Below are 27,615 nucleotides of genomic sequence, written 5' to 3'. Positions count from 1 at the left end.
TTTGTCAGATATACACTGTAGGTTTCAGTATGGCATAAAAAATAAAAATATTTTCCTGAATGTCAAAATCTGAACAGAGATGGTGATGGCACTTAAAAAAAATAAATTCACACTGGTGCTGAAGCTGCTAGAAGATAGCTGATAAACACTGGAACACATTTGCAGATAAAGCGGTCTGCAACATTTCAAATCAAAGGGCAGTGGTATAAGGCCAACAAAACTGGAGAGCAGGAAGACCCCATTGAGTAGCTATCTGAAGGACGGCAGTTTGAACGTTTAATTTCCATTCAGACTAAACTTCTTTCCTACAAAATGGAACTACTTTTTCAGAACCTGGATTTTAAGCTTCCTTAACAACTTCCTTAGTCTTACAGGTCGTAACGAGTCCAAAGAAAGGCAGTTATAATCCATGGCGTTAGCTTCATGAGCTGACCCTGCCGTGAATGGGGTGGGGGTGGGGGTCTTGTCATTTCCAAACCAGGAGCCTGTCATGCTCATGAACGTCTGTAGTGGTTTCACACATTCTGGGCAAAACTAGAAAACAAGCAGTAATTAAATAAAAATGTTAAGTGCATCCCCAAGGAAAGTCTCTACACATTCCACAGCTATATGCTGAACGGTAACTTAAAAAAAAGTATGGTTATTTTGATTGGAAATGAATCTCTATTCAATAACCAAGCTTCCCAAACAGTTTATTAAATGTCTTTCTTCCACAAATAAAACTAACACTAGGATTTGTCAGAAGATCTACACGAATTATCTCCCTTACGTACGAACTTGGCTAAATCCGCTGTGTCTGGAGTCTGTTCCTCATAAAACTCAGGTCTGGAACATAACTCCTTTCTGTTATACTGCTGTGTGTCCTTCATTTAAGACTCCGGAACAGAGACCATAAATGTGGCTAGTGCAACATAGCAGTCACTGGAATTCCCCAAAAGAAAAATAAGTAATTTATTTTGATGTACTTATTTGGATGATTACTTACTGGTAATTAGTATTTCTACATTTTTTTTTAAAGGCAACCATTTTAAGTGACAATACATATCAGGCTAGTAGAAAAAAGTGGAAACAAAGCCCTCTCTTTTGATCTCACAAAGTCATGCAGACAAAAGAAGGTACAACTGATTTGTTCCAATCTTGGAAATTATCAAAATTTCTTTTCTGGCAAAGATGAATTTGGCTCATCATAGAAAGAAGGTTCTTTGAAGGCTGCTGCTAAACTAGTTTCCCTTTGAAAAAGTAAATTTCAAGGCATGATAGTGCAAGAGGTAAGGTTTTGATTTATAGAACATTTATAGACTAATTGTGCTTAGTCTCTAATTTCCAAATTATTTTAAAGAACAGAAACTACGTTGATAAGTTTATCTTTGCCTAAATTTACCAGTACATCCATGAATCGCACCAGAATTCGGACAATTTGATTATCTTAATGACTCTGTTGTGAGCCCTGCACACTGCGTCCGCAGGTGAGGACCCCCTGCATGCGAGGCTCCTCCAAGGTCTGGGCCCAGAAACTCTTGTCTTGGGGAGTCCAGGGGCCTGAGAAAGCAGTTCTCCCTGCCAGAGGAAGTCCTCAAAAACTCTCTCAATGAGCGATTAAGAAAAACAGTGCTAAGTGGAGAGTTTCTTGCGTTCAGTTAAATCTGGGAGGTCTGAGTGTTCCTGGAGCCCCCATCAGGGTGTGTCATGGGTCGAGAATCCCTTGAACGTGAGTATTCGCTATTAGGGGGCTCTGTAGGGTCAATCAAATTTTCATAATCACTGTCGTCTGATTCCTCAGCACTGTCTCCAGCTGCTCTGTGGGAAGGAGGGGCGTCTGCTCCACTTCCAGGATATTTCAGTCCAGCACTGGTGGAGGCATAACTGGAGGAGCCCACAGCTTGAGGTCGAGGCATAAAGACGCTGCTTTCCACGCGAGAATGGCTCAGAGTACTTTCTTGATTATTTGGGTGAAGATCAGAATAAGGCGGAGGCGGGTCTGAGGCCTCTGTGTCTCCAAGAGTACTTCGACCTTCCGCTGTGAACCCTGGATAGGGCAGCCGAGGGCTGAAGGGGAGGTCCACATTCTCGGATGGCATCTGCCGGCTTACCATTGCCTGCTGCAGTCCTGGGTGGAGAGAGGAAGGAAACTGTAAGATGCCCGTATTGTCACAGCTTTGCATGTCAACAGATTCAACGGTCGACCTGATTGTTCTGAAAACAGCAGCAAAGCAGTGCAATTTATTATTAGTGTGAATTACTGTACATTTGCACAGTATTTCATCATTTTCAAAAGCCTCAGAACAGTTCTCTCAAGTACTACCGTCATCATTAATATTACCGTCTGTTATGCAGGCAAAGGACCAGAGGTCAGAAAGATCAGGTGACTTCACCAAGAGGACAGCAAGAAGTGGGGGCTCTGATACCCAAACACAGGTCTCTCACCTCCAGATCCAGTACGACGACCCTCACCTGCTGCTCACTGTGCTCGGAGACCATGGGGACAGAGGATAAAATTGATAGTTGTCCCCACCCTTGGCGGTCATCTGAATGTGAGTTTTTCCTTAATAGACCTCACATCAAAAAACAAAAAAAAAACTTCTCGACAACTACTTGTCACAATATTCTTAAACATCTCTTTCTCCTTAAAAGTTCAAAGCCCTGGGACTTCCCTGGTGGTCTAGTGGCCAAGAAGCTGCGCTCCCAACGCTGGGGGCCGGAGTCCAATCCCTGGTCCGGGAACTAGATCCCACATGCTGCAACTAAGAGTTTGCAAGTCACACTGAAGACTGCAGCTCCTGCATGCCACAACAAAGACACGGCCCAACCAAAGAAACAAATGTGAAGAAAAAAAAAGTTCAGAAAACAATGCAACATTGTACAAATATTTTTTTAACTAAATTAAAAAAATAGGGACTTCAAAGTCCCGTGTTAGGTACTAGGCCATAACTTTACTGCATTTTTATGGTGGTAAAACTGAAACAGCCACACATCTATGAGTCTATGGCAGTTAAATTGTTTTTAAGTACATTTTAAAATATTACAAAAATGATTTGTACAAAGTTTGGAAAAGAAAAAAAAAATGAAAATCACCCACAATTCTATCACCCAGATAAAACTTAAAATTTTGATGAAAACATAAGATTTGGGTTAAAAGACATACACCTTAGGTGTCAGGCACCCCAACTCCTCCAAATTCCAGCTCTATCATCCAGCTTTGTGTGTGTCTTTGTGTGTCCATGCATTTTATCTTATTTATTTGGCTACACTGTGCAGCAGCCAGGCCCTAAGTTCCCCAACCAGGGATGGAATCTGTGCCCCCTGCAAGGGGAAGAGCCAAAGTCTTAACCACTAGTTAAATCTAGTGCATTTCATAAAAAAGAATGAAATAATGCCATTTCCAGCAACATGGATGGATCTACAGATTGTCATACCAAGTGAAGTCAGACAGAGATAAATACCACTGATATTACTTACACATGGAATAAAACAAACAAACAGACAAAAAAAAACGGTACAAATGACCTTACTTACAAAACAGAAACAGGCTCACAGTCATAGAAAACAAATATGGTTACCAAAGGGTTGGTGGGGAGGATAAATCAGGAGTCTGAGATTAACAGATACACACTACTGTACGTAAGACCAATAAACCACAAGTCCTACTGGATGGCACAGTGAGCTATATTCAACATTCTGTAATAACCTATAATGGAAAAGAATCTGAAAAATAATATATATATACACACACACACATCTGAATTACTATGCTGTACTGAAACTAACATGACATTGTAAATCAACTGTATTTCAATAAAAATACTATTTTTAAAAATCTGGTGGTACTATAGCACATATGTCTGTTACCATGCTGGAGTTAATAGATTCTTGGGCCTAATTCTCATTTAACCAGCTGGTTCCTTAGCGTAATGGTATCTGGCCACCCACTGCTATCAAAAACTAGACATTTAAAGTCTTTGCCAAGACCCTGCCCCGTGCATCAAATATGATGTTTACAGAATTTTAGGGAGCTCTTTTATGAGGCTCCAGTGAACACAGGACACAGCTCCTATGTCCTAGGCATGCCAGGGTTAACTTGGTAAGAAACATCACATCTACTGTACACAGATCATATCACTTCTTGGGAATTACTCTAACTTGCTTCAGCCTTTCTACCTTTGGTCTTTTTTCTTCCAGTATCAAAGACTTGAGAAGGACACCATGAAAAACAGTACTGCACTTCTGGAAAAGCCTAAGACAAGGGAATGCTCTGTCCAAAGCAGCGTAACTTGGGGCCTGATGAGTGTAGAAGAATGGATGCAATTTATCATATAATTTGAAGTTTAAAACCAGATATTTCCCTGATACTCAGGGGTAAAATGAATAGGAAGCTCACGTCTTTCTTGTTCCTTTTCATTCTTCCTCTGAGTGATCTGTCTTCTTAATTTGTTCACTTCTGCCTGACAAGATTCAACAACTCGCTCACTCTTTTCCACGTCTGCACACACTGCCTGAGGGAAAAATGACAACAAGAACAATTAGTTTCAAACCCAAGCATGAGGCATTTCATAAAGACAGCATCGATTATGACCCTAGGAAAAATCTGTATACTTTATTACGTGAAAAAGCAGACATTTCCCTGAGGTACAGAACAAAATCATGAAGGCCCAAGAGACCAGTATTGCTGTTATTCACTGAACTGCTTTCTTAGTTATGTTAAGACGATTATGCTACTTAGCTTATACATTCTTGAATAGGAATCTTTCCCTTGCTTATTCATCTTTATTTATATGAAAAGGGAATTTTTGGTATCAGTCTAGCATAGGCTTTCCCGGGTGGTTTTACTGGTAAAGGACCCGTCTGCCAATGCAGAAGACCTAAGAGACTCGGGTTCAATCTCTGGTTGGAAAGATCCCCTGGAGGAGGGCACAGCAACCCACGGCAGTATTCCTGCCTGGAGAATCCTATGGACAGAGGAGCCTGGTGGGCTCTAGTCCACAGGGTTACAAAGAGTCGGATACGAATGAAGCGACTTAGCACAGCACAGTCTAGCACAGGAGGATGAACAAAAGAAAGGAATGAGATGCCTTCAACTTTTATTTATAACCAACAATTAAGCCTCAGATCACACACAGATTTATTTAATAAAAACCACAACTAGGAAAAGTTGAAAAACGACTTTGAAACTTATTTTCTTTTTCAACTTTCCCTAGTCAATGTACTTTAACCATTCACATCAGGGCATGGATGCGATTCGGTATTTGCAGGGCGGGCCTTAACCAACAGGCAATGAAGTGTCTACTACATGCTACTTTGAAGTCTGTGAGACGGCACTGACAGTCTGCAAAAAACATGGTCATGAATTCAGGACAAAAAGTTGCTTTTCACTGCACGTTCCTTCCATAGCAGAAATACCAGAAATCGCTGGAAAGTGGGCCAGTCACCAGTGAGTGCGGCTGGATTAAGTTCCCTGTGCTGCTCTGGGGACCGTGACCCTGATATGGAGCCTCACACTGGGATCTGCCCACTGCCTGCCTTCCCCTTTGCCCCAGGCTGAACGCAGACTGCTCTCCTCTTTCTCAGTAGCTGCCTGTGCTCTTTCATTCCCTGGGCCCTTCCTCCAGGCCTGGGACAGCCTCTTTAGCCCGACCCCTCTTCTTCCTGTCCTCCAAGGCACTTTTGTTCTTAGGGTTTCAGAGCGAATTACCCCTAAGAACACTCTGGGTGCTGATGACAAGAACGTGGGAAAGTACTGCTAGCACCTAGCTCAGGATCTGGCTTGCAGGAGATGTTTCCATAGCTATTTGTTGCATGAATGCCTAGGAATGAACAGGCCCCACTGCACCCTCCCACTCAGTGGAGGCGGCTGTGGGCAGAGGAGTGAACTCAAATCAGGAGGCCAAGCTGTCCTGAGTTAACACGGGTGCCTCTGGGTGCGGTCTCTACTTAGAGGCCAAGTGACATGACAGCTGTGTTCTTAGCGATCCTTCCTTAAAGTGGGAATACATTTCTTTAGGGAAAACGCTGTCATTAGGAGGTTACAAGTATTTAAAAGAGTGATATTAAAATTGTACTTCAGAGTCTCCATGGCAGGCACATAGTGAGTGAGACAGGCTTTCGTAGACTGGCATGAGTAACTACTCCACACATCTGATATCATTTGGGGACTGATTTTTGGAGCACAATTCATTCGTTGGTTGGGAGATTATTAAAAATTAAAGTAGAATTTAAAAAGCACTTGGGCAATATAAATACTGAAAACTAGTAAGTGAATCAGTTACCTGCACTTTTTCCTGAAGCGCATTATAAACCTGATAAATCGCCCTGATGTCTTTCATTACTCCGTCCTTGTCAAAAAAGTCAGTACTAGAAGACAGACAGAAACAAGATTCACAAAGTGATTAGAACTACAGTGAACTGGAAGGCACTTTCCTGTCATTTCTACCTTAATCTATTAATTACTTAAATGCTGCAACCCCAGGGTAACAATGTTTCAGCAACAATGCCCATGTTCCTAGAGTTACAGAAGAGAAAGAAGAGAGAACCCCTGTTGCCAAGACCACTGAAAAATAGTAGTTATTTTTTCCCTCACCCTATACATTTTTCAGAGACCACAGTTAGCTTTCAGAACCTCAGATATACACATAATCTACTCACATTTTTGCATCAGTTGCAAAAAAAAAAAATTGTGGCAAGTGATTAAAAAAATATTGATAAAAGTAAATTTTCTTTTCAATAAGCGTTCTGATTTTGATATACAGTAGTGGTAGTCTAGAGAAAGAGAATTGCCTTATTGGATTTTTCAGTGTTAATCATATCAAATGACGTCACATTTCTCCAGAAGCACAGTTAGCAAAAGAAAGGAAAAACATTCATTTTACCTTTCAACTTACCCATGTTCTTTAATAACTTTGGCATAACTCTGAGAAGTATTTGGCACTGAAGACACTTTATACTCTTGCTGGCTAGTATTGCCTAGATTGGGAATAGCAAGGGATATCCTTTGATTATACCTGTGGGGGTTTGAGAGAGAGACAGAGATCATGTTGAAAGCACTCCTCTACTTAAAGAATGGGTCTTGCCAACAGGAGCTCGAAGTCTCTGCATTGGGAACTAACAGAAGGTCTCACAGAGAACCCGCTTCCACAGACAACCCAGGGTTATGTTAATTAGAAAATTTTTCACTTCCCTTAAAGTAGAATTCAATTGTGAACTCCTGAAGGCAGAAGTTAGGTCTTCTGCATTTCCACAGCAACTGACAAGAGTGCTGAGGTGGTTTTAGGTGCTCAAAAACCTACTGATTAATTGATGAAATCTTAGGAGTGGCTATTTAACAACTAATAATTATTTTTCACTGATGTTGATTTAATTTATTCTACTATAAATGAACTTCTGTATGAACCCTTTCTGTTGTTTACCGACATACCATGATCATATGATCTTTCTTTTTGCTTTAACAAGTTCCTAATGCAAAACCCGCATTAGCCAGTAGGTGGATCAATTTTACAATTTTGTCCTTGAAATCTATGTTTCAAAATTATAATCAGACTTACAGCACAACAGAACTGTATTTGTATATAATGGATTACGCAGAAGCAAATGATGATTTCCAGCTGTTTATTCTTGTAAGAACTGATGCATAATGAATGTCTTGCTAATGTTTCTTGACTCAAAAACTATTTTATATAATTAACTGACAGGAATATACCTTCTCTATCACAAAGAAAACCAGCTACAGGACAGTTATAAACACTCTTCTTCTTTAAAGATGCTATAAAATGCTTATTTTCAAAGCCACAAATCTCAAGTACTTGTATCAACATCTTTCCTATTTATGTGTGGCTGGTGGGAATGCTTGCTTTACCTTCGATTTGGTCTAAAGAGAACATATTCTAAAGCATGAGTGGAATTGTTGGCGGTGGAGATGAAGCTGAAGAGGAGGAAGACGAGGTCGGGCACCCCGAGGATGCGGGTGAGCTGCTTGTGGATCACCTGCTCTCTGTACGACATCTGCTGCTGTGTGTTTCGCCGGAATCGGTACCACCCGATCACTTTCTGCAACAGACACGGAAGAAAGAAGTGTTAAAAGCTGCATGAAATCCCACAAATTTCATTCTGAATGCATCCACACAAACAGTCATACCAAATTTACGTGCAGTAGCAACTGCCCCACCAACAGGCGAGTGGATAAATAAAAACGTGGTGTAGGCACACACTGGACTTCTACTCAGTGACACAAAGGAAGAAACACCGGCATATACAACACACATGAATCCCAAACGATTCGCTGGGTGAGAGGAGCCAGAACAATAACAACAAAAATTATCATCATCATAATACCATAGGCTACAGGATTCTTTTTTTTTGGGGGGGGGTGTGGGTGGAGCACACCGCACGGCTTGTAGGATCTTAGTCCCCCAACCAGGACCGAACCTGGGCCACAGCGGTAAAAGCACTAAGTCCTAATCACTGGACTGCCAGGGAATTCTCAATCTACGATTCGATGGCATGTAAAATTCTAGGAAACGAAAATGACATAAAGCAGATGAGTGGATGACTGAGGCAGAGGTGAGAAGGAGGGATCAGAAAAGACCATCTGATGGTGGTTTCATGCATGTATACACATATCAAAACTTATCAAAGTATATGCTTTAAATATATGTGATTTACTACATGTTAATTATACTTTAATACAACAATTTTAAAAGGTTAGATTTGTCAGTGCTGACTATACCAGAACTTAAATTGGTATGTGATTTAAACTGACAGGCTCTTTGGAAGAACATTTTCACAATGTGACCTGCTGGATGTATGGAAGATGGAAGGCCTAAGAGACGCCTGGGAGCTTGCTGGGCCCAATCCAAACCTGCAGAATTGGAGCTTCTAAGGGTACAGTCAGAAATCTGAATTTAAGATAAATTCTCAAGTTTTTTCTTATGTATAACTGAAGTTTGAAAACCTCTGTTGTGGAGACACTTTAATTCTTTATAGGAAGAACAATCTTCCATAGCTTCTTTCTTTAAAACAAACTCTTTGAGTGAAAATCCTGTTTTAGGAAATGAAAGTAATTTAAAGTTGTTAGTGTCATATTAAAATTAATGGTAAATTTAGATTATGTTTTGGAAACTTTCACAAAGGAAGGAAGTCAATCAACCTTTACTGTTACAATTATTTTCACTAATTATTACAACAACCCTGAGAGGTGAGTAATGTTTTCTGCATAGAGTTCATATCACATGCAAGGAACTACAGGGAGCAAAGTAACACTGCCTGCTCTTAAGAAGTACTACTGAAAATAAAGCATAATTCTAATTATATTGAAGCAATTAATTCTGATATACTTTAAATATAAAGAAAACCCAAACACTTCTGTCAATATAAATCTTAGAGTGAAAAGCAGTTTTCCTTTAAAAAAATAAAAACAAAAAGTAAAAAAAATTATCAACCGGCTAGAGCTACTAGTATCAAACAGCATGGCATATTTTACTCTGAGTCTCGGCACTCTGATTTTAACTTGGGATTAGCTCCTCTGCAGGACTGGGTTACATCTCACACCCTCTGCATTCCTGCAGAGGCCCGAGCAGTGGTGAGCCCATGGCCATTCTCATGAAATACTTGCTGATTAAAAAATCAAGCAAGTAGTGACTGGATGGATACTAACACTTTTCATTTACACTGACTCTACTTGTTTGATTCCATTTGTACTTTCTGAGAAGCAGGAAGCCTTGTAAATTTATTGTGGATATCAATTTATTCATTTGTTATTTGCTAAAAAGATAACCCTCTTCATTCTGATCAATGAGAGATAAGATGCCAAAATAATTCACACTGGTGACAGGTACAATTGTACCTTTTAGAGCTAATAAGCTGGTTGCAAGGCTATCGAGAACCGAGGTTACTGATGCAGAAGAGCACATTTTTGACAGCTATTTTTGGGCCATGATGAAAAACTATGAATGTCTTTCCCTAAAACCTTTTCTCTGCTGAAGCTTCAGACAACATTTCACAAAGACTCTCCTCTCTACTCTTCATGCTAGACATTCACTTACATTTTCTGGAGCCAAAGCAATTATCCCCAATACTGAGCACGTCTGTCATCTTTAACTTGTGTTCTTTTTGGCCTTATGATAATATTAAGATGGCAGTTATGTTTATCATTATCTGTTTCAGAGCAGATGCTTTCAGGAAGGCAGAAATCCTCCTCTCACTTGCTTTTTTTTGGCCTGAGCCCAAAACCTGAGGGTGGTCAAAACTTTGTAAACATAATATGGCTTCTGCCAGGGCAGTAATTGAGCAGGCAACCAGGTTGCACCTACAGGTGAAAAAACATTGGCCTCTATCTTAAATGCAACTTTTTTTTTTATTTTAATTTAGCAATGTTGTGGAGTTCCTATATTTGACAGCCACATGTTTTTAGCAAACATTTTTCTATATATTAATGGGTACTGTGACAAAAATCTTTATTAGGTTGTGTATTCTAATGGATTATTTTAGGACTCAAGAAACTTTAAAAATTACTACATACTTATTTTATGAGTTCAAATCATTAACTTTCCTTTGTAGGAAAGTTTTTCTTTTTCTTTTTTTTCAGTGGGGGAGCTCCCCTGCTCCACTTCCAGGATTTTAGTTCCTGCACCAGGGACTGAACTCCGGCAGCTCTCAGGGCCCTTGGCAGTGAGAGCACAGAGTCCCAACCACTGGACCACCAGGGAACTCTCAGTTCAGTTTAGTCGTTCAGTCATGTCCAACTCTTTGCAACCCCATGGACTGCAGCACGCCAGGGTTCCCTGTCTATCACCAACTCCCGGAGCTGGCTTAAACTCATGCCCATCGAGTAGGTGATGCTATAAAAATATCACCTCCTCTGTCATTCCCTTCTCCTGTCTCCAATCTTTCCTAGCATTAGGGTCTTTTCCAATAAGTGAGTTTTTCGCATCAGGTGGCCAAAGCACTGGAGCTTTATTTGGCTTCAGCATCAGTCCTTCCAAAGAATATTCAGGACTGATTTCCTTTAGGATCGACTGGTTTGATCTCCTTGCAGTCCAGGGGATTCTCAAGAGTCTTCTCTAACACCACAGCTCAAAAGCACCAATTCTTTGGTGCTCAGCTTGCTTTATGGTCCAGCTCTCATATCCATATACGACTAGGGGAAAAACCACAGCTTTGACTAGATGGACCTTTGTTGCCAAAGTGATGTCTCTGCTTTTAATATGCTGTCAAGGTTCTTCCAAGGAGCAAGCATCTTTTAATTTCATGACGGCAGTCACCATCTGCAGTGATTTTGGAGCTCAAGAAAATATAGTCTGTCACTGTTTCCCCATCTATTTGCCATAAAGGGATAGGACCAGATGCCATGACCTTAGTTTTTTGAATGTTGAGTTTTAGGCCAGCTTTTTTTAACTATACTTTCACTTTCATCACGAGGCTCTTTAGTTTCTCTTCACTTTCTGCCATAAGGGTGGTGTTATCTGCGTATGTGAGGTTATTGAGATTTCTCCCGGGAGTCTTGATTCCAGCTTGTGCTTCATCCAGGCCAGCATTTCACATGACGTACTCTGCATATAAGTTAAATAAGCAGGGTGACAATATGCAGCCTTGACATACTCCTTTCCCAATTTGGAACCAGTCTGTTGTTCCATGTCAAGTTCTAACTGCTGCTTCTTGATCTTCATACAGATTTCTCAGGAAGCAAATAAGGTGGTCTGTTTTTCCCATCTCGGAGAATTTTTTACAGTTGTTGTGATCCACACAGTCAAAGGCTTTGGTGTAGTCAATAAAGGGGAAGTAGATGTTTTTCTGGAATTCTCTTGCTTTTTCGATGATCCAAAGGATGTTGGCAATTTGATCTCTCGTTCCTCTGCCTTTTCTAAATCCAGCTTGAACATCTGGAAGTTCTTGGCTTACGTACTGTTGAAGCCTAGCTTGGAGAATCTTGAGTATTACTTTGCTAGCATATGAGATGAGTGCAATTGTGTGGTGGTTTGAACATTCTTTGGGATTGTCTTTCTTTGGGATTGGAATGAAAACTGATCTTTTCCAGTCTTGTGGCCATTGCTGAGTTTTCCATATTTGCTGGCATACTCAGTGCAGCACTTTTACAGCATCATCTTTCAGGATTTGAAATAGCTCAACTGGAATTCCATCACCTCCACTAGCTTTGTTTGTAGTGATGCTTCCTAAGGCCCACTTGACTTCGGACTCCAGGATGTCTGGTCTAGGTGAGTGATCACACCATTGTGGTTATCTGGGTCATGAAGATCTTTTTTTGTATAGTTCTGTGTATTCTTGGTACTTTCTTAATATCTTTTGCTTCTGTTAGGTCCATACTGTTTCTGTCCTTTATTGTGTCTATCTTTGTATGAATTGTTCCCTTGGTATCTCTAATTTTCTTGACGAGATCTCTAGCTTTTCCCATTCTGTTGTTTTCCTCTATCTTTTTGGAAGGCTTTCTTATTTCTCCTTGCTATTCTTTTGAACTCTGCATTCAAATAGGTGTATCTTTTCTTTTCTCCTTTACCTTTAGCTTCCCTTCTTTTCTCAGCTATTTGTAAGACCTTCTCAGACAACCATTTTGCCTTTTTGCATTTCTTTTTCTTGGGGATGGTCTTGATCTCTGCCTCCTGTACAATGTCACGAACCTCTGTCCATAGTTCTTCAGGCACTCTATCAGATCTAATCCTTTGAATCTATTTGTCACTTCCACTGTATAGTCGTAAGGGATTTGATTTAGGTCATACCTGAATGGTCTAGTGGTTTTCCCTACTTTCTTCAATTTAAGTCTGAATTTGGCAATAAGGAGTTCATGATCTGAGCCACAGTCCATTCCTGGTCTTGTTTTTGCTGACTGTATAGAGCTTCTCCATCTTTGGGTGCAAAGAATATAATCAATCTGATTTCGGTGTTGACTGTCTGGTGATGTCCATGTGTAGAGTCATTTCTTGTGTTGTTGGAAGAGGGTGTCTGCTATGACCAGTGTGTTCTCTTGGTAAAACTCTATTAGCCTTTGCCCTGCTTCATTCTGTACTCCAAGGCCAAGCTTGCCTGTTACTCCAGGTTATCTCTTGACTTCCTACTTTCGGATCCCAGTCCCCTATAATGAAAAGGATATCTTTTTTTGGTGTTAGTTCTAGAAGGTCTTATAGGCCATCATAGAACTGCTCAACTTCAGCTTCTTTGGCATAGACTTGGATTACTGTGATATAGAATGGTTTGCCTTGGAAATGAACAGAGATCATTCTGTCATTTTTGAGACTACATCCAAGTATCGCATTTTGGACTCTTTTGTTGACTATGATGGCTACTTCATTTCTTCTAAAGGATTCTTGCCCACAATAGTAGATATAATGGTTATCTGAGTTAAATCCACCCATTCCAATCCATTTTAGTTCACTGATTTCTTAAATGTTGATGTTTGCCATCTCCTGACCACTTCCAATTTGTCTTGATTTATGGACATAACATTCCAGGTTCCTATGCAATATTGTTCTTTAGAGCTTCGGAGTTTACTTTGATCACCAGTCACATCCACAACTGGGCACTGTTTTTGCTTTGCCTCTGTCTCTTCACTCTTTGGAGTTAGTTCTCCACTGATCTCCAGTAGCATATTGGGCACCTACCGAGCTGGGGAGTTCATCTTTCAGTGTCCTATCTCTTTACCTTTTCATACTTTTCATGGGGTTCTCAAGGCAAGAATACTGAAGTGGTTTGCCTTTCCCTTCTCCAGTGGACCACATTTTGTCAGAACTCTCTGTCAAGGAACCCCCAGGGATTTTCAATTAAACATTAGTTTTGAAGCCTGCCTAGCAGAGAATCAATTTTTGAAACGTTTCCATTAGCACTTTCTTGAAGAGTTTATGTTAATTAAAAATAATTTTTTATATCACATACTGTTTAAAGTACATATGTATTTTTAAGCCGAACATTTTAAATTTAACTTTGTAGGGACTATTATAACCCCTTTGAGGTGAAGATGTAACTTTGTTCCATTTCTGGGGAAAAATCCCCATACTAGAGTCAACTATACAGCTTTTCAGTCTAAATATTAAGTATCATCTTTTGTTTGGGGGCTAGAAATTTGGATTCTTGAAAAAAAACCTCAAAGAGTTTATATTATGTATAAGGTGTCATAGGAAATACAATGAACATAAAATACAGTCCCTGCCCTTAACAAATTGCATAGAAAATAAAACCTAATTTCCAAGTAAATTGAAGAAACAAATTCCTGTCTTTTAATTGCAAAAGAAAATATAATCGTTAGTTTTAGCACAAAGCTTTAGAAAATCAAAACTGAAGATCAGGTTTTGAGAATCTGGGCCCCAGGAAAAGCAAAGATAACTCCAGTTAACAATCTATATTGGTCTTCTGTGTCTCAAAAGACCAAATCTGATTTTATTATTTTTTAAAATACGATATGACTATATTTTAATACATAATTGAAATACAAAATATCATAGTAAATTAGCAAATCCAATTTAAACCCCCCAAATTAATTAGAAAAGTGTCTCTATTTACTACTGAAAATGCTACATGGTAGAGTTCATTTCTTTTTTCCAATTAATTTCAATATAAAATATAATGTAAAAAACCTTATTATATAAAGTTTCCCCTCCTCAGCAACATCTCTGCTCCCTTTACTCAGAGTAACCACTTCTAGAGGTGGTTGGCTTTCTTCTGGATCTCTTTATACACTCAGACTCTTGTTTTCATAAAAAGCAGGCTCAAATTATTTCACTTAACTTCAAGAACTTTCTAAGTCATTCATGAGAACCTCCCTTATCTTTTTAACGGCTGCTTCATATCCCATGGGCTTCCCCAGTGGTGAAGTAGTAAGGAATCCACCTGTCAATGCAGGAGACACAAGAGACATGGGTTCAATCCCTGGATCAGGAAGATGCCCTGGAGGAGGAAATGGCAACCCACTCCAATATTCTTGCCTGGCAAATTCCATGGAGAGAAGAACCTGGCAGGCTATAGTCCATGGGGTGGTCAAGAGTCGGACGTTACTGAGCATGCACAAACTGTCATATTTCATAGTATGGAGGCACCAACATAATTTACTTAACCATTCCTCACTGGTGGACATTTAGATTGCTTTCAAAATTCTTATTATTAAGCAAGGATGCAAGAAACATCTTTGTATGCTGCATTAAAAGGCCAGACTACTGGGTTTAAATCTTGGCACCAAGATTTGGGCTTATAACCTTAACCAAGATATTTATCCTTAGTTGTCTCAACTGTACAATGGGGGTGATGATAACAGCCTTATGGGGTGGGTGCAAGGATTAAATGTGTCAGTACCTGGAAAGTGCTTAGTATATGGTCTGGCACAGAGCCAAAGTGTTCAATAACACAAGTTTTCACACCTTTGTGCCTATTTGTCTGTTTTCTTGGGCCAGATTCCTCGAGATCAAACTCTATATTTAAAATTCTGTTATTGCAAAACTCTCTCCCTAAATGTCTATATCAACTTACATTCCCACTAGCTACAGCTTCCCCACTTCCCACAACATTGCCAACACTGGATATTAGCAATCCTTTTATACTTTTGCCAACTGGATGGACAACAATAAAAACAACAACAGTATTATGTGTTCCAATTTGCATTTCCTGATGAGAAGGAACATTTTTTCCATTTACTTCTTGACCGTTAGTAGATTTCTTTTTTCTTTTGTAATTTCCTGTTCATATGCTTTCTTTCTTTTTTCCACTTCAAATATTTTTCCTCTATTGAAAAAAAAATGTACTGGTAATTTAATATATAGAGACTGTTCTAGATAAGTGCTTCAGTAAGAATCTTCATGAAATAAATTTTAGTTTTAGAGAGTATATAAAGCTTCATTTTTTAGAATGTGAAAATAAATGGAATGAAGAGGTAAGGTGGTGGCTGGAGAATGAAGATGCTCCAGATGCCAGAATGTGCGCTTCAGGGAAATCACTGAGAATGGGGGAGTGGGACTGGGACCCCTGGGCTGTGCTTATCCACTTCCCCAAACCCGGGCAGGTGACCGTGTTAAGACTCTCTGCCGACACCATGCCCTTCCTGAGCCTGTCATCACCCACAAAACACTGTCCTTCCCCCAGACCTTCCCCACACTTTCTATGTTTCCTTTCACCTTACCTGCTTCTCTTTCTGCCTGTGCACCAGACAGTGGTTCTGAGAGGGCCCTACACTGGAAAGGCTGCCCATCTACTCTCGCTGCTTCTGAGGCCCTTCTTCGAACACCTGAGATGTCCCACACTGATTATTTTATGCACAGGTAATCTTTTAAAGGCTTTTTTATAATACATGCTTCTAAAAGAATGGCATTTTGTTTTCTCTTTAACAAGCTTTCACTTTCATTGCTACTTTTCCTCCTCACGTGATGTTTTAGTGACTCATCTATTTTTTAGGAATCAATATACCAAGGTAAAAAAGTAAACCCCACACATGGTACAACAGAGTAAATTATGAATGAGACCATCACCCAGACTGCAGCAATAAAACCTTGGCTCATTTTCAATTCTATTCAGACTTGTTTACCATATATATACACAAGCAGAGCATCATATGCATATGTTTACAGAAACAATAAATATATGACCTTTGGGGAAAACATCTATGTTCAATGTGAACAGAATTTGAAAGAGCAACACATCAAAAGATGTTTGACTGTAATCTACATTTCTTAGGGGTATTTTCCCTCATTATAAAATTAATGCATGTGTAGTAAATGTTGGCAAAATTATTTTTTAAATTACCAAATAGGAAAATTAGAACCACCCAAAAGCAACTACTGTCAACTTTCTGGATTATAGTTCATGTTCTTTTTTCTCCTTCTGACTTTTACATAATGGAATCATACTCTAAATATCTAAATTTTGTTTTATGTACTGTAAACATTGTATCATATCTACAGTTTACCTTTAAAATCTACTTAACAGAATTCTTACGTATTAATAACAAATCTCACTGTTTCATTTTACATTCCTTTCTGGTTTTAAGTTTGGGTGGTAAAGACTGATTTCCAAATCAGACTGGGTGACAAACAGAACATACCTTTCTCCGATCTTTAAGAATCCTGTCCAAGCTCTCTTCATTAACTTTGCTTGCATAGTCATAAAAACTGTTTAAGAGGAAAAATATTTTATTAAAATTATACAGTATTTTGACAAAAATATGCTTAGCAACTTGTGTCTATGTGTCACCTAATCCTAAAAGTTGGCAATAAAGCTACAACTGCTTATCTGCAATAAGTATATAATGGCACAGTGGAAAAGAACCCGCCTGTCTATGCAGAAGGCACAAGAGACGCAGGTTCGATCACTTGGTCAGGAAGATCCCCTGCAGGAGGAAATAGCAACTCACTCCAGTATTCTTGCCTGGAGAATTCCATGGACAGAGAAGCCTGGCGGGCTACAGTCCATGGAGTTGCAAAGAGTCGGACACGACTGAATGACTGAGCACACACACAATAAGTATATAAAGAAAAAACAATCTAAATCTTTTGCTGATATGAGGTATCTTTTGCATCAAAGATTACTCAAGAGACTGCTACATTCAAAAGGTATTACTTCCATAAGTGGAAATGCTGATACCAAGTAATTACAAAATGTGTGGTTTCAAATAACCGTGACATCTTTTCCTTGTCTCTAAGTGTCAATTATCTATGGGGGAAAAAAGAACAGAGAAGCGCATATTCTGAGAAATGAAGAAGGGAAGTGAATATTTGCTGAATCCTTAATAAGACACTCAGCTGCATGCTTCCTCATGTTAATTCATTTCATTTCTGTCTCACTGCTGGGAGGTAAGTACTAGTTCAGCTCAACAAGTCAACACTTTTTTCCCTCCGTTTTTGTAAATAAAGGTACTGAGGTTAAGTGACTTGCCCCAAATTATAGAACTGGTGGATGGAAGAGCTGGAATTTGGATGTAGGTCTGGCCAGCTTCAAACTGAAGGCACTCACCTTTAAAAGAGACCCATCTGACCAGGACCCTGTGAAGAGCATTTCGGGCATAATGATGTGTGACCTTTTCTATCACTGGTCCTGGTTTCAGGAATGCCACACCCCTCCTCCCACCACCACAAGCCCAGGCCTTACAGGCAGGAAGGAATTCAGGTTACAGCAAAAACACTGAACTGCAAGTCAGGAGATACCGGCTCCAGCTCTGTGCTGCTCCTCTCTGTAGGATCGTGGGCAAGTCACTTGAACCTTACTGGCCTCCACTTCTTTTTCTTTTTTTTTTTGCAAAATAAACAGTTTGGAGCAGACATATGGTTTCCATGGTTTCTTTCTGTCCTAAGAATGATGAGTCTATGGCTTCAGTTATGAGTCTATGGGTCTATGTTCTGGGTATTACTTTACTAACAGTGGTTTAAGGAGCTCCTCAGAAAGACAAGGCAGGGCACACCTAGCAAAGTCTTAGACAGTGAGGGCCAAACAGCAGGACCCTTTCTGATCCAGACCGCGGCTGTGAGGGGACCAGGGCCTGCATCACTCATTGACTGCTGAATCATCAGCAATTGATCTCACTGCTCTGAGATTCTTTTCAGATGAACTGCTGATTCCTGGTTTGCTTCCTGCTCCTCTTCAGTTACATCTAAGTCTAACAGTGAGGTTCTCAGCTATTGTGGGGCTTTGTTCACAGGTAACAATCCTCTGAAATAAGGGGTAAGTGTGTGTGGGACGGGTGGGGATAAGATGGGTGGTGAACACAGTGGAAGTCTCCAGGGGTTCCTGGGTGCAGGGTTGCTGCGGGTTTAGGTCAGCTGAGGATGGGAGTGGAGTCAGGGTGAAAGCTGACGTGAACACACAGCAGGAACAACCAGGCACAAGGGGCTGGCAGCATCAAGGCAGGAAGTGCTGGCCCAGAACGCTGAATTGAACTGGAATGGGCAGTAGTGCAAGGAAAGGACTGGCCTGGCTTTTCACAAAGTAGAAGAACAGGGCCTCGGGGAGGTTTAAGAAACACAAGAGTGAAGGTCATCATATCTGTCAACAGGTGGGAGGGTTGGGGGCTCCAGGAGGAGGCAGAGGCCTGGCCTGCAGTTTGGGGAGTAGAAGGCCGGTGGAGGGGGCGTGCTGCTCACTTTCTGCCTCACCGTTGCCTCCATGGGCGTCTCTGTCACTGTCTCCCTTTGAATGTCTCTCCTCCTGTTTCTTTCTTTCTGTCCTTTAGCTGGTCATAACATGCAACTGGTATATATTAACTTAAACCCTAAAAAGTAAGCTTTATGTTCCCTTTCCTTACATTTTAAAGTTGTACATGGAACACTTTTATGCCTCTTACAATATGCTTTTATCTCTATGTGACCCTTGATGAACTGCTTTCTGTATGGTTGTCGAGCCCATGCTAGGAAGGCTGCCAGGAAGGCTTCCATTTCAAACCACTGAGGCCAAGGTTTATCTGCCCGCCATTCTCCTTTCCCTAACTTAACACAGTGCTACACACACGCATCTGACACTCAGTAAATCAGTGAACTTGGACTCCCTCAGTTATACTTAAAACACTAAGCCATAGTCAGATACAAGTCTGAGTTCATTAGTTTTCAATCAATCAATCTTTTAGTAAGGACGAAAAGCTACAAAGAAGGATGTGGCTTACCTAAAAAGTTTTGAACACGGCTGATGGTTATGGATTTCTGTAATCAGAAAGAGGAAATACATCTCAGTTAATCACGTAAGATACAGACAACTATAAAGTAGCTCAGGATTAAAAAAAAACTTTAAACCAAAATCTCAGACAATAAAAAGAGTTTTTCTCTCCCAAAGAGTGTGTACACTGGTGAAGGCAGTGTCTCCTTAACACTTAAAACTCAGGGACACCCTCTCAGGACAAAGTAAAATGGCAAATGACAGTTCTGGGTCCATCTGTCGGCGTGCGATAAGCACACACCTGAAAGCTTTTATTCAGATCACACAGGTATTGTGTGCTCTTGGTCAATCTTACATTTTTCCAAGAGGAAAAAGGAACCACTGACTGGAAGCATTTAATCGAGGTGGATAAAAGCTGTGAGGATAGCCTGAGGAAAGGAGGGCCTTAACCATTCTGCCATCAGTTAACTCACTAACAATGCAGGACAACTGGGCCAGGTGTTTTGAACGGGAAGGGTGAAAACTCTGGAAGTTTATCAGCCCTTTCAAAGCTTTTCAGCACAAGGGAAACAGCCATTTATAAGGCAGAGGCAAACAACTTCTGAAAAGATTGCTGTGATTACTGTAGCGAACCATTTCTTCAAGTTCATCAGGGGGTGCAGGGTCTAAGCTGACATACAAGACCATGGGACTAATTAACCACTCAGTTCTATTAACATCATTCTCCTGGCCAGCGACTCATCACCTGCTGCTTATAAAGCCACAGCCACAGAGTTCCAGGCTGCAACTTTAACTCAATTAGAATGAAACCACAAGCCTGAAGGACACTGGGCTGTGCCCATTAGCTTTTGTACCAATGTGAGTGCTGCCAAAACTCACAGAAATGCCAGTGCTTCCACGGGGAAGAAGATTATTTGCTGAGTACAACTGTCGACACAGTGATGCAAATAGGAAAACCTCATCTAGAAACCCTCTCTTTTTATCACCAAAATGATACAGTATACCATCAGAAGTTATTTCAGAGATACTGTCAATAAAGTAATTACACTGCAGAACATCTGTAGTAAAAATGTTAACTAGAGTTCAGGGGAAGGGAAAAAAAAGTCCTCATCTTCTACTTTAAAGGAAAGAATATTTTGTTTAAGAAAATCCCTAGAGTAAATTCTGAACTCTGAATACACACTCCTGTCATCAATCCAGCCCAGCAGACTTCCTTCATGATTTACAACCTGGATGAGAAGGATCGTGAAGATATGCTCTAGACACCACACTGTATTTTCTACAGGGTCAAAGCTTTCTCCTACAAGATTCTGTAATGCCTAACTAAGTACTCTGTGGAGAAAATAGGGTGATGCTTTCAAACACGATTACGCTGCAGACTGGCAGGACGCTGGTGCCCGTGACAGCTGCGAGGCAGACTTCTGGAAGCAGGGGAGCCAGGGCAGTCTGGCCTGGGATTCCAGAGTTCTGGAAGCCTCCAGAGCTCATCCGCCTGGTGGCTGCTGCTGCTGCTGCTGCTAAGTTGCCTCAGTCGTGTCCAACTCTGTGCGACCCCATAGATGGCAGCTCACCAGGCTCCCCGGTCCCTGGGATTCTCCAGGCAAGAACACTGGAGTGGGCTGCCATTTCCTTCTCCAATGCGGGAGAGTGAAAAGTGAAAGTGAAGTCGCTCAGTCCTGTCTGACTCTTAGCGACCCCATGGACTGCAGCCCACCAGGCTGCTCCGTCCATGGGATTTTCCTGATAAGAGTACTGGAGTGGGGTGCCCTCACCTTCTGCGTCAAGTGTGTGAGTACCGCTTTAAAAATGAATGTGTTCAAGACGGGTGCTCCCTCACAGCGTGCCATTTCATATCAAGTCCTCCTTATTGTTCAGTGTCAGGGAAAGGTGTCCATGCATGGATTCAGGCATTTTCAACAAATACGAAATTGGGTCAATTTATTATTTTAAAATATGCTGGAGGTTAAACTATCCAGAAAATTTCTTTGTGCTAGTGGTATGGAATACTTCTCCTGGTGCATTTATTATCTAATGTTTGGCCCTTTAATCCAGGTTTTTAGGGTCCCGGTTTACATTTTCTAATATTGTTATGTATTTACTTTTAAATGAAAAATACCACCAAAAAAAAAGAGAAGACTACAATGATAACATACATTTAATACTAGCAAATACTGTTTATGAGACCCATGATTGTTTCAACAATAAATTGAATGTAGCTAATAAATTAAACATTGTACAGCAAAAGAGGGTCGTCGTCATGGCCCTGTATTACCTGGGGCTCTCTATCTGTTGGCACGTCTCCGTATCTGCAATACCATGGGAACTGGTATTTATGAATCAAAGATAAGAGTACATGATGCTGGAGAATTTAAATTACTTTACTATTCTGTTTCCTCAAAGATTAACAGCCAGAACACTCACCAGAAATGCTACTTTTGTGAGCAGGCCAGGCTAGCGCTCTTTCTTGCATGGTGTGCCGTCAGGTCTTCCTGGCAAACCCTCACACACCACATTAGTTTTGAAAACCCAAGTGCAAACAATGAATAATTGCACAGATGGCCAATGAAACCGAGTTCTCTATTTTAGGAGTTTTAAAGAGTTAAGCAAGACAAAACACAGAAATCAAACCTCCGTGAAAGAGCAGCTACACCACAGCATGTCAAATATCAAGTATTTATTTACCAAGCCAGTATTGTGGGGAGTGGGTTTCACAGTTTTGGTTCTTTAGGAGACAGCTATCTCTTGTCTTCCCCAACCCTCACCACCTCAGTCCTCACCCTGGCCCCAGCCCAGGTACTAACGGCAACAAGAATAGGCCGAAATCAATGCTTTGGCCTCAGCATAACCTAACCTTCCAGCAGTATTTTAAACCACAAACCACTCACGCTCACACAGTCTGTATTCTAGATACCCAGAAACAGGCCAGGCTCCCTGCACGTTTCATGCACTCCCTGCCCCGGGATGCCCTGAACAAACCACTCACTGGCCCTAAGTTCACCTCCCTCACGGTGTCGTTGCTGATTTAACCCAAGAGCAGTTTTGTTTTTTTTTCCCAACTCATGAGATTGTTTTTGTTCCTTTCTGACAGCACTCAGCCTGCGTGCTCTGGTATTTCTGTAAACTTGTCTTCCTCTTCTCACAGTCCTGGGAGGCAGAGGGGCACTGGACATCCCTCTCACTGCCCAGCACACATCTCTGGCACGTTTTTCAATGATGGTTGGCTGCATAAATGCATGAAACAGCCCTTGCTCTGTTTTCAGTATCAAGATACGCTGTTTGGTGATGCGCACCAGGTGCAGTTGAAAATCAGTATGATCCTTATTTATCAAAAGGAGACCGAGCCAGAGAGCCGTGCACCTATAAAACACCTTCATTTTCCCCAGTAAGCGCCCCCAAATTGGCTGTTTGGCTTACTCCTCAGAAAGCTGTGCAGGTCTGACAAATATCTTCTGTAAACAAGTGTAAACATCTTTGCCGGATCCCTCTAGGGAGGACCAGCACAGCACATGCTTTCATTATAGTATGAGGCGATGCTGACCATGGGCACAGCCCAAAGCACACACTCGGGGTTCACCATGGCTGTGAAGAGACATGTGTGCAATTCCACACAGCCATTCACAGGTCAGACCACTTGGGTCAGGGACAGCTTCACAAAATACCTGAACTTACAGACTCGCACTGTGGGTTTACGCTGACTTACAAAGACATTTCATATCATTCCTAGTGAAAATAATTGGCATTGGGATCTGAGTGGCTTTCTATGTACTCTTTAAGTCTATTGTTAGGTTACAATCAGTCAAAGGCCAAAGAACAAAAGAGGAAGCATGTATACAAGAAGACTATCTCTCAGGCCCGTGACAAGCTCACTTACCGATTACTTGCAGAAACTCTGTGCTGCTGATTTGGGAGTCACTGATGCTGAAGGTTTCCTCTTGCCTTACCTCTCCCAGCAAAAATCCTTCCTGAAAGCAATGGGGGAAGAGAGTTGCAGCTAAAAATAAAAATGATTTTTACTGGAATTAAGAGGAATTGAGGACATTACAGTTTTATAAAAATTTTAACAATAATCCAAATAAACTTGCCACGTAAACTACCATTCCACAAACCAACAGGTATACGACTAAAGTACTTTGTGACACAGCTATTAACTGAATCGTTTGAATAAAGGATTCCATGACAAGATGAAATATTATTTTAATCCCTTCCCCTAAAACCCTGCTTTTCTGAAGTGAAAATAAGTAGAGTGAATTCATCACCTAAATCCCACAAAGTGTAACAAGCAACATCAAAAAAGCTCAGGAAGCAGAAATATTCTAGACTGCTTTCTTGAAACAGCACGTAATTTATTTCATTGTTTTAAAAACTCTGCTAATGACAATAGGGTAAAGAAAGAAGTTAATACAATGCACAACTAACTGCTCCTGTATGGGCTGGCAGGAGAAATTAGGATTCCAGCAAACAAGTTTTTCACTAGGTCAAAGTTTTTCCTTAATAAATGCTGAGATAAATTGATTTCCTCCTTTGAGAATATACACTGTCATCAACGATTCTGGATTACTCAGCACATAACCTACTGCTTGAGCATTTGCTACAGAGTTCAGCACAAGCGCCGCTGGAGCATGTTCACTCTAAATGTCAAATACCATCCCTGCAGGTGGTGAACTAACAGGCTGTCCCAGACTTCCCCTCCCTAGGCATCCAACACGGCTTACTCCTTCCCTCCATTTGGCTCTTCACTCAAACGGCACCTTATCAGAGAGGCCTCCCCTGGAGAGTGGAGCAGAATCAAGTCTGCCGCACGCTGCTCCCTTTACCCTGCATCCTTTCTCTTCTCATGGTTTCTCGTGTTTCGTATTTACACGTACTAACGAATGCTGCTCCGACCAAAATATGAGCTCCGGTCGAGCCGGGATTCTCTGTTCACCGTGTACTTCAGCACCTCGCTCAGTGCCAAGCACAGGAGAGTTGCTCAGCAAAGAGTGGCTGAATACATTTGGTGAAACAATGTCCTTTCTATTGAAGGTTGACTCTTCGAATACATTTCCTAGTTTAAAAAGTCCCAGTTGGAATCTGTGGGGGTGAGGATGGAGAGATAGAGGCTTTTCAGCATAGCCGAATACACACATAACTCAATACAAAATATCGACTTAGAGGAGTCGAATGTCATAAAAATCCCAAATCAGGCTTCGCTGGTGGCTCAGTGGTAAAGAATCCACCTGCCAATGCAGGAGATATGGGTTCAATCCCTAGTCTAGAAAGATCCCATGTACCGCGGAGCAAGTAAGCCTGTGCGCCATAACCACTGAGCCCGTGCTCCAGAGCCTGGGAGCTGCAACTCCTGAGACCATGGGTCACAACTACTGAGGCCCAATCACCTAGAGCCGGTGCTCTGCAACGAGAGAAGCCACTGCAATGAGAAGCCTGTGCACCTCGACTAGAGAGCAGCCCTCGCTCACCACAACTGCAGAAAAGCCTGTGCAGCAACGAAAACACAGTCCAAAAAAAAAAAAAAAATATATATATATATATATGTGTGTACCAGAGAATCCATGACTGCTAGTCTGGAAAGCATGGGCTAAAGAAGCTTGTTTTATCCTCTGAAAGTCTTTCATTATGAGTTCTTGCTACAAAACACAAGCTGTGCCTTTGTAATAGATTAGAAAATTTTCTCTTCAATTAAAGTGGAAAATACAACTGAAGATTCCTACACAACTTTAGACTTTAATATCTACAGATTCCTAGTGTTCTATAGCCCAAGGTTGCCAAATTTAGCAAATAAAAATTCAGGATACCCAGTTAAATTTGAATTTCAGATAAATGATGGATAATTTTAACATAAGAAATGGGATATATTTATACTAAAAAATTATTTACTGTTTATTTAAAATTCAGATTTAACTGGGTGCCCTGTATATTATCTGGCAGGCCTTAGTTTGAAAAAGTCGACAGTGACATCAAAACATTCTAAAGCCAAGTATAACACGGATGCTTATTTATCTATTGGTCTGGATTATCTGAACCACTGTTACTTTATAATAGTAGGCAAACTATAGTGTGTGGGCTAAATCCAGCCTAATGGCAGTTACTGTATGGCCTACAAGCTTAGAATAAGTTTCTACACTTTTAAATTGCTGAAATGAAAGAGAGAATGGGAGCAATATTTCATGATGTGTGAAAAATTATATAAAATTCAGCTTTATGTCCACAAGTAAAGCTTTATTGGAAGCAGTCATTCTAATTTATTTATTGTCTATGGCTCCTTTCTCCCTACCAACCGCAGGGCTGAGTAGTTGCTACAGAGGCCACAAGGCTCAGGAAGCCTAAAATAATTACTGTCTGGCCCTTCACAGAAAAAGTTTGCTAACTCCAGCGCTACAGAATAATGAGTGGCTTTAAACTAATTTGCCAGGACAAAACAATATACTACAAAAACAAATTCTTGGTTCTTCAACTTTAAAATATGTCAAATTGAAATTACTTTAAAGTATTCTACATATGTAACTGTGGCAAGGTTAATATACATGGTGTCCTTGTAGAGTATAAGATACACGTTGCAAACTATTGCCATTGGTAAAAATTTCTATGAAGTCTGGCACCATGCCTAGCATAGTGCAGATACTAAAGAGATATCTCTTGAATCAAGTTAGAAACAATCTAGGTAACATGGCCATCTCACTGTAGACTGTAAAAAAAAAAACAAACTATCCACTTTTCAACAGGTTGCTTACAGTAATTTTGCTTTATACATAAACTGTGATATTACTAGGCACTCCAAGAACTAGAGAGGTTAAGAAACAGGACTGAAACCATATTTAACACTTCCATGGGACACGAGCAGGATCACAAACTACCTGTACAAGGAACTGCATTACATTATTAAAGAGCTGGCTGCAGTAGCAAGGGCCTTAGTGTCTAGAGACAGGAGCTGCCTCTGGAAAAACCCATGTTGTGTATATTTCTATAGTTGATCTCTACCACTGAACTGAAGCAATGAACAGTACAACACTTAATCCCATCCAATTTACTAATAAAATCACCTCTCTACGAAATCAGTTTTACTGATGGAAGCTAGGATCGCAGACATCAAACCAAACCCAGTTCCCTCTTCTGCAGGGTTCTGCAGTTTTGCTTTGTAATGACAACACCCTCCCTCCCATTACATTTATTTAGTGAACTTAAATAATTCACTACTCAAATCATTTTAACACAATCTCTCAACTTGGTGGGCAAATACGTAAAGACAAAAATTATCTAATGTCATAAAAGAATTTCCATCCAGAAGCCAGGGACATTAAAAATGCACTTCCGATCACTCATACATAAAGGCCTGTCACTTCCCTATTTTCACTGAGACTAGTTCCCGGGTCTTAGAACATTCGCCAGGGAACTAAACATGCAACGGCAAGGCCAAAGTAGACCCTACGCCGAACACTCCTGGTGACATCTGCATTTTTCATCGAGGCGAAGAAAACACACGCTCGCATCTAACAAGTGAAGACCAGTGACAGCCACGGTTACCCTCGTCGCTCCCCACAACAACCTGTCAGACCGGAGGGCGCGGCTGGGAGTTTCCGCTCCTAGACTAAAGCGGGGCTCTCTCGGTTCCTTCCCGACCCCGGACACCCCTCATTAGTCTCGAAGCCTGACTCGGGGAGGGGCAGGCGCTGGGTTTCCAGGACTAAGCGACTCCTGCCACTGTCGGTGGCCGGCCGGGAAAGCCCTCCCCACCGGGAGACGGCTGTCCTGGGACGGCGATGCCAGTGGAAGACACCAAGTGAGGGGACGCCCATCTCGGGGCGGGGGGCGAAGGAGAGCCGGGCAGCAAGAGTTCGCCGGCGGCGGGAGCCTCCCGGGTCATCAGTTCCCTCGGCCAGCATAAGGGGCGAGGGGCAAAGGATCCCGGCTTCTCCACAGGCGTCGGCCTGAGACCGAGGCCGGAAGCCCTAGCAGCCGCGGCGGGTTGCGGGGAGTGGTGGGGGGCCCAACACCTACGTGGTCGGCGTTGCTGTTGGCGCTGTGGAAACACACAGCGCTGAAGGTGTAGCCCGAAATGGAAGCCGCCAT

General features: G+C 41.3%; 1 protein-coding gene across 1 annotated transcript; it reads right to left on the bottom strand.

Annotated features, from left to right (window-relative positions):
* ABRAXAS2 (abraxas 2, BRISC complex subunit) lies at positions 1-27,615 on the bottom strand. The gene is made up of 9 exons (XM_068961532.1): positions 27,544-27,615; positions 23,423-23,513; positions 19,562-19,598; positions 17,015-17,081; positions 7,844-8,034; positions 6,873-6,992; positions 6,261-6,345; positions 4,376-4,490; positions 1-2,107 (listed from the first exon to the last, which is right to left on the bottom strand). The coding sequence occupies exons 1-9, from the start codon at positions 27,613-27,615 to the stop codon at positions 1,638-1,640; spliced, it is 1,248 nt and encodes a 415-aa protein (XP_068817633.1). The 3' UTR covers positions 1-1,637.

The sequence above is a fragment of the Capricornis sumatraensis genome, chromosome 23 (assembly GCF_032405125.1).
Source record: "Capricornis sumatraensis isolate serow.1 chromosome 23, serow.2, whole genome shotgun sequence".
Classification (NCBI taxonomy): Eukaryota; Metazoa; Chordata; class Mammalia; order Artiodactyla; family Bovidae; genus Capricornis; species Capricornis sumatraensis.
The sequence above is the reverse complement of the archived record's forward strand: the minus strand, read 5'-3'. Positions and strand labels throughout refer to the sequence as shown.